Here is a 14,258-nt window from a genome sequence, read left to right on the forward strand (position 1 = left end):
TAGAACTAGAATCTATCTATCTATCTATCTATCTATCTATCTATCTATCTATCTATCTATCTATCTATCTATCTATCTATCTATCTATCTATCTATCTACTTTATTTCACTGTCACAAATATATATAATTTACAGGTGTTTGCTGTATTAAAAATGCACATTAAAGCAACACTTTACTACTCTATATCTGTTTTTATCAAATGGTTTTACAAGTGGCAATCTACAACTAACAATGGCTGTGTTTTGTAATTTTAATTGCTCAAACTATATAATCCTGACCATCTTTTATCACATTTACCTTTAGTATATGTGTAATTCTCTTTTTTTGACTCAGAGGGCCGCTGTTTATCAACGATACTCCGTTTCTATGCTTTTTGGTCTCAGATCCACCCACAGTTTCTTAGGGGGAAAAGCTTACCGTTACTGATTGACACTAACCGTTACTGATTGATGTAGGAGGTGATATAAAAACATCTTCGTCGTTTGATTGAGATTGCTTTGATTTTCTAATAAGGATTATTCGAACCTGAATGAGGATTTTATTTCTGAGGACTATTGCTGCCGTCGAAAAGATGGCTGGTTCGTTGTTGCTGCGCGTTGCATTGTTCCTCGTCGTCCTTTCTTCTCACTGCGTGCTCGGGCAGATCAGTTACTCCATTCAGGAGGAAATGTCTAAGGGATCGATTGTTGGAAATATTGCTCAGGACTTGGGACTGGATTTAAAAAGAATAAAATCTGGGAAAGCGCGGATCTTTACGACGGACAACACAGATTATATCGAGCTGAATAAAGAGAAGGGGGTACTTCTCATTAAAGAAAAAATAGATCGCGAGACTATTTGTGGAAAAACTACTCCCTGTGCTCTACACTTGCAGATGATTATGGAAAACCCAATGGAATTATATTCGATAACTGTTGAAATCATGGACATAAACGACAACGCTCCGTTTTTCCAGACCGAGGAAATCAGGTTTGAAATTAGCGAATCAGTTGTAAAGGGCTCTAAATTCATTTTAGAGAGAGCAATAGACGTCGACGTTGGTCTCAATGGGCTTCAAAGCTATTCCCTGCATCCTACGGATAACTTTGTTCTAGAATTACAGAATCAGGCAGGTGGTGAAAAGAGTGTTGAGATGATTTTAATTAAACCCCTTGACAGAGAAAAACAGAACCGAATTGCTTTGCTGTTGACAGCAAAGGATGGAGGTGAACCAGTGTTGTCTGGATCGGTGAAAATAGACGTTAATGTTTTAGACGCTAATGATAATGCACCTGTGTTTACCCAAAAGGACTACAAAGCAACAATACCAGAAAACGCAGCTAAAGGCACCAAACTTACAAGTGTTAGTGCATATGATGCAGATGACGGCTCCAATGGTCGTATAACATACTTTATGTCAAAAACAGGCCCGGAATTATTAGATTTGTTTATCGTGAATCAAGACACTGGTGAGGTTTTCCTAAATGGTCAGGTTGATTTTGAAAAATCTACACATTTTCAGCTTGAAATCCAGGCAAAAGACCATGGAGGACTGTCTGACTCATGTAAGGTAATTGTTGATGTGTTAGATGTTAATGATAACACACCATCTATTAATATACTATCTAAATCTAATTTTATATCTGAGCAGTCTAAACCTGGGACTATTGTTGTTATGATGAATGTGAATGATCCAGATTCAGGTGCAAATGGAGAAATTCGCTGCACTATCAGTGAGAATATTCCCTTTTCTATCACATCACCATCCAACAATATCTTTAGTCTGCGTACAGAGCAGGAGTTGGACAGAGAAAGAGATACTGAGCACAACATCACTGTTATATGCTCGGATGAGGGAGTTCCCTCACTCTCCAGCAGCGTTTCTCTCCGTTTACAGATTGCAGATGTTAATGATAATGCTCCAGTCTTTGAGAGAAGTAGCTATGAGGCCTTTGTGGTGGAGAACAACACACCAGGTCTCTCTATATTTACAGTGAAGGCCAGTGATGCAGACTCCAACCAGAATGCCCGTGTTTCTTACATTTTAGAGGACAGCACTGTTAATGGGGTACCTGTATCATCATATGTGTCAGTCAGTGCTGACAGTGGGACCATTAATACGATGCGAACGTTTGACTACGAACAGTTGAAGGACTTCCATTTCCGCGTAATTGCACAGGATGGAGGCTCCCCTCCACTCAGTAGCAACGTGACAGTTACTATTAAAATTCAAGACCAGAACGACAACGCTCCTCAGGTACTGTACCCGGTACAAACTGGTGGCTCTCTGGTGGCTGAGATTGTGCCTCGTTCAGCAGATGTTGGCTATCTCGTGACTAAAGTGGTGGCTGTTGATGTGGACTCTGGACAGAACGCCTGGCTCTCCTACAAACTGCAGAAAGCTACAGACAGGGCGCTGTTTGAAGTGGGACCACAGAATGGAGAGATACGGACTGTGCGACAGGTCACTGATAAAGATGCGATGAAACAGAAGCTCACTGTTATTGTAGAGGATAACGGACAGCCATCTCGTTCAGCGGTAGTTAACATCAATGTAGCTGTAGCGGACAGTTTCCCTGAAATATTCTCGGAATTCTCAGATCCTGTCAACGACAAAGACTATAACACCAATCTGACTTTTTATTTGGTGTTGGCTCTTGCGGCGGTTTCTATACTCTTTATTTTCTCAGTTATTTCCATAATTTCAGTGAAGATCTACAGATGGAGGCAAAAACGATTGTTTTATGAATCTGCTGCAAATCTACCAGTGATTCCTTACTACCCGCCTTCCTATGCAGATGGAACTTTGCAGCATATGTATAATTATGAAGTGTGCGGGACTACTGACTCGAGGATGAGTGACATAAAGTTTGCCATGCCGTACAGCCAGAACACACTGGGGAGAATGAGTCACATGGGGACTATTCATAAAGAAAATAGGGAGGAAGATGATACTCAGCTAAATTTAGAGGTGAGACTTTCTCCTTATTCTTTGAAATCTTACTGACTAACATTGTTCAAAGAAATATCCCACATTAGTATTCACATTTAAATCTCAATTTACTAATAATATTATTTAGATTAAATGTATACTTCATTTTTAAAATGGGATTTCAGCATACCGATATATACATTAACTTACAGGTTGATTGTTTTTTTATTGTGTATAACAATATTTGAATTAGTCTGATTTCCCTATTTATAATTCCTCAACTGTAACATTTAATCTCACCTCTAAGTGTCGCTGTTGATCGCGTGTAATGATGCTTCTTTTATTTTCCACGACCCTTCCTACTCTCTACACGATACATAGTCAGTCACCCACCGCACAGTCATTGTGCACTATTAGTTATTTCTTAATAAAAAGACCCAAAAATCAGTCTTTAACTGAATTTTTCGGATGAAAGGGATTGCGTGTCTGAGAGTCTAAACTGGTCGTCCTTTTTGGAAATTATTCGGTTGTTGTTGTTGGATATTTTCGTTGTTTAAACAGAGATGGGCAAAAGAGGCTGGCTGCAACGATGGCCGATATGGAGAGTTTTTGCTTTGGCGTTATTTGCTGATCTTGTATGCGGACAAATTCGTTACTCCATCCCTGAGGAAATGACCGTGGGTTCCTTTGTTGGAAGCATTACCACTGATCTCGGGCTTGATCCGAAGAGACTGATAGCAGGGAAAGCTCGTGTCTTCACCGCCGGCAGCAGTGAGTACGTAGGGTTAGACCGAGAAAAGGGGCAGCTGGTTGTGAAAGAAAGGATAGACAGAGAGCAGCTATGTGGGGACATATCTGTATGCAGTCTTAGTTTTGAGGTTATCTTGGATAGCCCTATGGAGCTTTATCGCATTACTGTTGACATATTAGACATTAATGACAACAGCCCTTTGTTTCCTAAAGCAGAGATAGAACTGGAAATCAGCGAGGTTGCTTTACCTGGTGCACGTTTTCCGTTAGAGAGCGCGATAGATTCGGACGTGGGTCTAAATTCGTTGCAGAAATATACGTTGCATCCTACCGATCGTTTTAATTTAATGGTGCAGAATGGTATGGATGGTACTAAAAATGTAAAGCTGGTTTTGCAAACTGCACTAGACAGAGAAACGAACGTGCATCATCATTTGACGCTCACTGCATTTGATGGTGGAATACCTCAAAGGTCTGCCACTGTTAAAATTAATGTCATAGTTCTTGATGCCAACGATAATGCCCCTGTATTTACCCAGCCTACTTACAAAGCGTACGTTCTTGAAAACGCCGCGAAAGGTGCACTCGTGGCCAGAGTCAGCGCGACAGATGCTGATGTGTCCACTCACAGTATACAATATTATTTTGAGCACGTGCCCTCGGCAGCAAAAGCTTTATTTTCCATCGATACGGAGTCCGGTGAGATAAGAGTTATAGGTGACATAGATTACGAAAAACATAAGCAGTTTAAAATCCAAATCAAGGCTAAAGATCACGGAGGACTGACGGACACCAGCGAAATAATGATTGATGTAATTGATGTAAACGACAATGCCCCGCAAATAACAATCATGTCTTTCTCTAGTGCTGTATCAGAAGACGCAGAGCCAGGTACTGTGGTTGCTATGATAAACGTGCAGGATCTTGACTCCGGTGACAACGGCAGAGTCTTGTGTTCTCTTGAACACAATTCTCCATTCAAAATTGTGTCATCATTAACAAATTATTATAACCTTGTGACGGATTCAGCATTGGATAGGGAACACATCACAGATTACAACATAACTATTACTGCTCTAGATGCAGGAAACCCACCCCTATCAAGCAAGGAGCTCCTCTCCATAAAAATATTAGATGTAAATGATCATGCACCTCAGTTTGAGCAGGAAAACTATGATGCTTATATCATGGAGAACAATCCTTCATCAATGTCTATTCTCACAGTCAAAGCAAACGACGCAGACTGGGGACAAAATGCAAGAGTATCTTATTACCTGGTTGATGGTGACTTGAATGGGGCACCCCTGGCATCATACATTTCTATAAATGCAGACAGTGGAGTGCTTTATGCTGTGAAATCTTTTGACTACGAGCAATTGAAATTGTTCCAACTTAAAGTTAGAGCACAAGATGGGGGCTCACCACCCATGTCAAACAATGCAACGCTGAATGTGTTAATCCAAGATCAGAACGACAACGCTCCTCAGGTTCTTTACCCAGTACAGACTGGTGGCTCTCTGGTGGCTGAGATTGTGCCTCGTTCAGCAGATGTTGGCTATCTCGTGACAAAAGTAGTGGCTGTTGATGTGGATTCTGGACAGAATGCCTGGCTTTCCTACAAATTACAGAAAGCTACAGACAGGGCGCTGTTTGAAGTGGGACCACAGAATGGGGAGATACGGACTGTGCGCCAGGTCACTGATAAAGATGCTGTGAAACAGAAGCTCACTGTTGTTGTGGAGGATAACGGACAGCCATCCCGCTCAGCGGTAGTTAACATTAATGTAGCTGTAGCGGACAGTTTTCCTGAAGTGCTGTCAGAATTCTCAGATCCTGTCTACGACAAAGACTATAACACTAACCTGACGTTTTATTTGGTGTTGGCTCTTGTGGCAGTTTCTATACTCTTTATTTTCTCAGTGATTTCTATCATTTCCGTCAAGATCTACAGATGGAGGCAGAAACGATTGTTTTATAAATCTGCTGCAAATCTTCCAGTGATTCCTTATTACCCACCTGCCTATGCAGATGGAACTATTCAGCATATGTATAATTATGAGGTGTATGGAACTACTGACTCAAGAATGAGTGACATAAAATGTGTCAGACCATACAGCCAGAACACACTGGGGAGCCTAACTTGCATGAGTACGATGCAGAGACAAAAGAGTGAGCAGGAGAATACTGATCTACTTTCAGAGGTGAGGCCTTCATCAATTAAGTTCTATTGAAGCAAAATCTTTTATACTACTTCTTGCAACAAACCCTTATTGGTCTTAATGTTTGTTAATCTTTATACCACAGAACAATGTCTATTAATGTCATCAAATAAACATGTCCATGCAAAAAAAAAAAAAATCAAGTGTTTGTATGCGACAGGCCTGTATTACATTTTTGGCTCATTCTGAAGTTTTTGACAGAAGTCAGGGAAGCAGAGACGTAAATTTTCCACATGTACTGTCTTCACCATAAAGCTACAAAGGTAGTTTGAGTAAGGCCACAAAATATTTGATTTTATTCATAATTTTTAACAGATATGTGTGAGCATAAATAACTTTTAAATTGTCAGACATACTTTGCATTTAGTTTAGGTTATTGTGCCCATATTACAACATATAACACTATTTTTTCACCAAAAAAGGAACAAATTGTGTTTGATTACATAGAATAACAATTCTTGGTAATGTAAATAAGAGATATGTTTAAAGAACCTTCAAAAGTTTTTTGATTTTACAAATTGATTGAAATTTGATTCATATGGCATGGTTTAAAACAAATATTTACAGCACCTATCAGCATACATTATTAAGTTTCTACAATGTTTCATGCTAAATAAATGCTCTTAAAATGCTGTAAAAAGTAACTGATGTGACTAATCACAAATTGGTACAGATATCACCAACGTAAATAATATCGTCGCTGTCCTATGAAAAACACTTATCTCCATTTTTGTCGATTTTCAGTTTAGTACATAATTTGAACAGACAAACTGTCTTTTACACTGTGTCAAAATTTCTTGATGAACGGACCAATAGAAACTCTTCAAAATTACCTGAAATAAACTGTTTTTACATTGACTTCCATTGAAAGTTTACAAGGTTTTTTCCCTCTCCTGTAAAGTTGCTGTTTTGGAGATAAGTGTTTTTCATTGGACAGCGACGATATATTAGTTAAGCCAACAATATATTAAAATATTGATAATTATATTTGATTGGATGTAAAAAAATATATATATTATTATCTAAAATGATCAGATAAGGGGCGGCACGGTGGCGCAGTGGGTAGCACTTCCGCCTCACAGCAAGATGGCCTGGGTTCGATTCCCGGCTGGGGCAACCCGGGTCTTTCTGTGTGGAGTTTGCACGTTCTCCCTGTGTCTGCGTGGGTTTCCTCCGGGTTCTCCGGTTTCCTCCCACAGTCCAAAGACGGCACGTTCAGGCTAATTGGAACTTGATTGAAATTGCCCCTTAGGTGTGAGTGTGTGAGTGAATGTGTCTGTTTGTCTGTCTGTGTCTGTCTGCCCTGCGATGGATTGGCGGCCTGTCCAGGGTGTATCCTGCCTTCCGCCCGATGCCTGCTGGGATAGGCTCCAGCCCCCCCCGCGACCCTTCACGGATTAAGCGGTTGACAATGAGATGAGATGAGATGAGATGAGATGAGATGATCAGATAAGGATACATCTGTAATGATTATGTTTCAATATACTGAGTACTAGTTATATATAAAAGCACAATACATTTGTGCCTAAAACTTTGAAAGGTACTTATTCATTAACAACTGTACATCAAACATACTTATTAAATACACTGCTAAAAATAAAGGTGCTCCTAACGTTTTTTTTTTTGAGCATTGTCATTAAAGTAAGCACTTTTTGTTCCATAAAAGAAATGAGGGGGCATGAAGAACATGTAAGGGTTTCTAACCAATTTAAAGGTTCTTCAAAGTCACGCATTTGTTTTAGAAATATAGTTATTTATGCTGTTCTTTGGCATTGCTTGTAGTTGCCAGTAGCGTGTACTACTGTTCAATATAAATAATTACGTATTAGTAGTATCAAAATGATTAGGTATATTTACCTAAATAGTGTTTACCTAAATAAATACAGAGTTTATTGTATTTTATTTGCTTGTGTTAATGAATACATTTTGTGTAGAGATGACTGAGAGTGAGTAAGGTTTCTCTTTCACCTTCTATCCTCTTCCACAGCCTGCAGTGGCCTCAAATACAGCTCAGTGCTGAAACACACTGACCCAGATTTCACTCCCACAGCACATGTACGCCTGCACACACACACTCTCTCTTTCTCTCTCTCTCTCTCTCTCTCTCTCTCTCATACACTCACTCTCTAACACACACGCACACAAACAAACGCACTGCTCTAATACCTTCTGTTGTCGGCTGCAGCACTACATTTCTGAATCTCATTTTGTTCCAGTTCAGTGCTGTTATACTTTCATCTTTTTTGGTATAAAATCACTGTTATTTGTAGCCAGTACACTGTTACACATAGCATCTTCTGCTACTTGTGGCTCATTGAGACAAATCTGATGAAAATCCACTGCTTCTATATGTTACCAGTTAGTAACAACCAATACCACAGTCTAGAATCTGTGTTCTCCAGTATGTATACATTACATTGCATTACACTGCATTTAGCAGATGCTTTTATCCAAAGCAACTTACAAATAATAAGGTCCAAGTCAAAACAGAAGTCCAAGGCGAAAGCATTTTAACCCTTGTGTGGTGTTCATATTCTTGTTACTCGTTTACTTTGTTACTTGTATTTAATTCAGCAAAATTAAGCAATTTTACATTAAAATGCTTTACACATGCTTGCTTCACCTAAATTGCAAGCAATATAAACAGCTTACATGGTTAATATTTGCCCTTTACCTTTCTTATGTTACATTTCTTTCAAAAAGTGCTACTCTTTTTTTATTATTTTTTTTAATAAAATGTAAAAGAAAATGAATTAAACTCAAGATATGAGTAGAAAGTTTGTTTAGTTTCAAATTTACAAATGAAGCAATGTTTATTATCCCTTGGCCAAACATACTGTATGTAATATAAATGTGTAGGGGGGGGGGGGGGGGGTGTACAGTGTGTGTTGATCAAAAATGTGTTTTGATATATGTTTTTCACAAAAAATGAGCCAATGCCAATGAGTTTGAGTTAGAAAAAATATTTTTTTAGTATCATTTGATGAAAAATGAAAACGGGTCCCACAGACCCGAACACCACACAAGGGTTAAGCAGGGCCCGAAGGAGGCCAAAGGAGAATAGTGGGATGTAGGAGGAATGAATAAGGAACAGGAGATGTTATAAGAGTAAGTGGTCTTTGAAGAGCTCTGTCTTTTGGAGTTTCTTAAAGGTAGCGAGGGATGCTCCTTCTCTGATAGAGGTAAAATTTACTTTAAAAAAGTTTCGTATCTTTCTGCATTTGCTTTTTTTAAGTGAATTTAATTTCATGTAAATTTAAGTAACTTCAGCTCGGTTTCAAGACTTAAATGTTATGTAGAGTAAATAAGTGAACTGAAATTCAGTCAATACTTTCTTTTAGTAAACTTTACTTCATTTATTTTTGCTAAATCAATCCTTTCTTTTAGTAACCTTTACTTCATTGCTGCATACGATATTACCTAATTACAATAACTTAATTTATACAATATTATTATATATATATATAATTTCAGTTAAAATGCACAATAAAATATTTACATAATCTCAAAGATATATTTTGTAAACAGACCAAGTCTCACTGTCTCAAAACATGGATGGCATGTTTAGTATACTAAAAAGAATGTATTCCATGCCATCTATGTGTTGAGACAGTGTAATGTGTGTGTTTTAACTAAAAATATTTACATTTCAGGAATTATAATATATTATGTATCATAAACTATTTGAGTAATATTGTATAAATTAAGTAATTGTAATTTTTGTAATACTGTATGCAGAAATTAAGTAAAGGTTACTAAAAGGAAGGACTGACTGAAATTCAGTTCACTTGTTTACTCTATGTAACATATTGAAGTATTGAAACTGAGTTGAACTTACTTAAATTGACATGAAATTAAATTTACTTTAAAAAAAGCAAATGCAGAAAGTTGCAAAAATATTTTTAAGTAAATGTTACGCATCATTTTTTTCAGTGTTGTTACACCTTTAGGGAACAAGCTAAGGCTATGCAGAGTTTACTGGAGAAGCTTAGTCGCCGGAGAGTAACATAACTCTTTAGGGGTAGGTGTAAGTAGGAGGGAGCCTGTTCTGTAATCACATTATAAACAATGATGTCTGTGTAATGGTTTTATTCACTCATTTACTCAGATATTTATTTGTTTTTTTTTATTTCTATATTTAATAGAAGTAATGTTTAAGCTTTTAATCTTTTTGTGAAACAGGAAATGCCAGAACTGCAGTAACAACAGCCAGATGTGTACTGGAGATCATAAAACTGCTAAATCCATCACTAAGTCTAAACTGTACTGAATATGTATATCATCAATGTACTACAGGCTTTACAGTAGTAACGTCTTTTCTGCTTTATACATTATACCTGTTCCTGCTATGTTTTAGATTGTGCTCATGGTTCTAGAATAAGTGCTAGAATTATTTGTTTGTGTTTGTGGCTAGTGTTACTGTGGCATCAACTGTTTTTCTGTTTCATGAATTATGCTGTACCACTATGGCATCTAAGAGCTTATGCTGTGCCAGTTCATTTCAGTTTCCATGGAGACCTCTGCCAGGGCACATTTAAAGACACACTTTTGTTGTTACCAGGCGGTTACTGGGTTGGTTAGATTGTTTTTTTTTTTTTGTGTGTGTGTAAAATAAATGGTTAATTTTATATCATTGCACGTAAGTTTTAGTAGCATTTGGTCAGTGGATATTTCTCATGGTACTTTTAGTGTCCCCTGTTTTATTTACAAAAAACAAGCTTTTTACAGTAATGTAAATATAGGGTCTGCTGCCCAAGGTTCTGAATCTGCTCTTTGGTTCAGCCTTGTTAAAAATGGTCTAGGGCAGGTAGGTTTAACAGGTTGGGAAAATGAAGTTAATGGATGCCTTGAGGTTACTAAACTAAAGGAAGATTTAAATAATACAATTACAAAATGATGAAACATATGATAATTTGAAGAAAACTGCATTATAAGTGCCAAACAGAGGTTTGTCTTTTTTTGCATATAGTGTTGCAGTAGCTACTATAAAAAAAATAGTTTTATGTTCTAAATCTGCTCTAAATTTAGCTCTGGTAAATGGCTTTAAGAACACACTTACTAATTCCACAATTACTATTATAATTTTGATATTTTATTTCTGTATTTACATTGGTAACTCACATATAGCAACATTGATTGATACCTCTTGTACCTCTTGTCAACCTTGTTGTTGAAATGTGCTGTAATTATATAATTTATATAATATTTTAACAGACAGTTTCAAGTCAAATAAGAGAAAGTCAAATATTACTTGTTCTGCCAGATGTAGCAATTTATTCTCACCCTAATGGACAGGATTTTGTGTGGTATACCTTTTAACATTATCATCATTTTATTTGGCCTACATAAATGCTTTAACTGGTGGACCAGTTAGAATGTGCTTCTTCTCACTCTCCATATTAAAATCTAACTTAAAATCCTATCTTTTCACACTTGACTATAACCTCCCTCATAATTTTAGTGTCTGTCATTGTATAGGAATTCTAATGTTGACTGCTTATGTTGTCTTACCATACTCATAACCTGTCCTTAGTCTATTATGCTCTTTTAGTAGACCTGTCCATATACTGCCTTGTGTTTTTTTGTATGTATTACTGTGCTTTTGCTGTTTTTGTTATCTTCGAACTGTAAGCGTCTTTGAATTCTTGATAAAGCACTATATATAAAATATATTATTATTATTATTATTATTATTATTATTATTATTATTATTATTTTCCATAAATATATTCACAAAAAAAATACATATCATATATAAATTATTCATATCAATAGGTTTGTAACACATAATAATCATTTTGATACTGACAACATCTCTTAATTGAGCAAGGGATCTGTATAATATTAAGTGTGTTTCAAATCCTTCTTATGGACCATTATAAGGTTTTTTTTTTGCTTTCAGTATGAATTAAATCTTTATTATTGCTTTAGGAACATTATGACATTGATGTGTAACAGAGTTTTAAAATCTATCTCAAGTTGTGTTTTTGACAGACCTTGTCAGAGATTATAGCAATCTGAGGTTTTAAAGCATTTGTGCAAATGTAAGGGGTACTGTCCATGGTTCTGAATCTCATTTCTGGTTCAGCCCTTGTTTATTTCTTCTGAATTTATTGGATGGCCTTTTCTGTTAGTGCTTTGGGAACTTTTTGCTCACACATAATGCCATGAATTGATACCTATTGTCAAGCTCTATATAATTTAAAATATAATATAATATAATTTATATAATATTATGTTTATAATAACTATAAATTCACATTGTATTGTCAGTCAAGATCCTGAACTTTGCCTCAAGAGCCACTGTGAATTAAATAGTGCAGTCTGTCATGTATGGAAAGTGAGACTGTGGGTATGTTTGGGGGGGGGGGGGGGTCACTGCAGCTGATGCAAACTAAAGCATTAGAAACATTAGATATATCAATTTGTTCCACATTTTCACAGTACAATGACATAATGTTTCTGCCATTTTTTAGGTACAAATTATTTAATACATTTAAAGCTTAACCAGGAAGAAAAATATTTACATAGTAACATTTTAATAATACATTTTACAAGAGATGTTGCTGATTTTATTGTTTTATAATACGCAGTCTGTGTGGTGTTGCCTTCAGAGTTTCAGTCAGAAAAAAACAATATCTGCTGTAAAGTCAAGTTAAAAATGGAATCCTTAACCAAGGGCACAGTGAAGTATACCAGATCAGACAGTAAGAATTGTATTTATGACCTTCCAGTAGTTAATTTATATTTCTTTTTACTTGGATATGTGATGTCATCATTGAAGCCTGCAAACTACATGTGAATAATGACTTGCCTCCCAATCTAACCCTGATTATCCTTTGAACATTTAATCTGTGCTTCTTTTAAACCATTTAATTGTGTTGTTCCTTTAGTTTGAAACTGACAGAAAAAGTCAAATTCTTTGCATTTATCAAATACCCAGTACTTTTCTTTTTTCATCGTGAGGTTACCTAGTACATTATCATGCACACATGCATCCTTGTACAGCAGTTTTATCCTTGTGTAAAGCTATGATTTAATGCAATGCACATACTGCAGCTTATGCTGGAATTGATTAACATATTTAGTTAGTTACAAGTTACAAGTCTACAAGAAACTGATGCTCTTCTTAATTCCATTTTAATTGCTTTTCTTTTTTAAACCAATACTTTATCAATACTTAATCAGTTTGTGTCTCTAGTTAGTTAGATTATGTTATTTAGAAACAAAAACTATTTATAGAAATCATCTTAACATTTAATATGTTTTTATTATGTGATTAAGTGTATGTGTAGACATTTAAAAGACTACAGTCTTTTATTTCTTTTGTCTCAATGAACATGAACAATTGCAACAACTAAACAAAATATTTTAGCAGATTATTTGGTCTCATCTCTGGTCTCAGTGCGTAAGAGTGTATAAAAGGCCTGTAAATATTCTATTGACTGTTGGCCTGAAGGAAAAACTCATTCTCTCTCAGGATGCTGGGTGAGCAGTGCTGGTCCTTACACTCCCACAGCCATGTGGAAGAGAGGGAGGGGCATCTGCAGTGGAGTCTTTTGTTTTGCATCATTTTACCTTTTGTCTGAAAGTACTACTGCTGGTTTTATTTGTGTAAAATAACCTGTGTGTCAGATATTCTTCTCAGTTACTGTATTTCCCGTGTTTTCCAATCATAAACATATGCATTGAAAGTTCAGCTTAAAATGTTTAATTCTGCACAGCATTGTAACTCTTTCTTGTTCTAGTTGTGTTCATTGTTAACATTATTTCATTTTATCATTTTAAACGTCCTTTTAGAAATTATGTTATACTGTTGTACTAGATTTGTCCGAAATTGTCTTTTCTTTCCACTGCATTGCTTTTGCACCGCTTGAACACCCAACCCCCACCACCTCCAGACATTAGCCAGTCTCTCTCTCTGCTTGTTCTAAATATCTCTCTCATTTTCAAGTGTGCACATGTAAGACACCCCCACACCCACACTTACATTTTGCTGTCTGATCAGGAGGTAGGTCGTGTTTCCATGACAACAAGCTGAGTCACGATGCAGACTATACCACTTTCTCAAGAAATGGGTAGATCATTGGGATGACATTTTGGTGTGCTATTGATTTTACACCCCGCAAATAAGCTCTCTCTTCAACCGACCCCCGCCTCACACCCATCTTTCCAGTGCGCATGTCTCTCTCTCTCTCTCTCTCTCTCTCTCTCTCTGTCTATCCACCCCACCCCCATCTTTCCAGTGCGCATGAGTGTGTCTGTCAAACTAGCTCTTTCAGGATGCGCTTGCGCACTACGTCTTGTGCTCGCGTGCTCCATCTTGTGATGAATAGAAGTATTCCCACTAATGTTAAGCTCATCAGTTCAGACACGA

The 14,258-nt window shown here is 36.8% G+C and overlaps 1 protein-coding gene across 17 annotated transcripts in view; it reads left to right on the forward strand.

Annotated features, from left to right (window-relative positions):
• The window catches only part of LOC111188804 (protocadherin gamma-C5-like), a 100,205-nt gene that overhangs the window by 33,558 nt on the left and 52,389 nt on the right, over positions 1 to 14,258 (forward strand). For 3 of the 17 annotated variants that reach the window (XM_049468762.1, XM_049468760.1, XM_049468759.1), the window contains exon 2: positions 5,357 to 5,863. The exons of 8 other annotated variants lie outside the window; for them this stretch is intronic. In XM_049468762.1, the coding sequence (XP_049324719.1) occupies positions 5,357 to 5,863 (507 nt within the window). Of the gene's footprint in view, positions 1 to 537; positions 2,952 to 3,147; positions 5,864 to 14,258 lie in introns of those variants that run through there. 6 more of the 17 variants (XM_049468743.1, XM_049468761.1, XM_049468741.1 and 3 more) reach the window with 5 other exon arrangements.

This window comes from Astyanax mexicanus, chromosome 20, assembly GCF_023375975.1.
Source record: "Astyanax mexicanus isolate ESR-SI-001 chromosome 20, AstMex3_surface, whole genome shotgun sequence".
NCBI classification, from domain to species: domain Eukaryota; kingdom Metazoa; phylum Chordata; class Actinopteri; order Characiformes; family Acestrorhamphidae; genus Astyanax; species Astyanax mexicanus.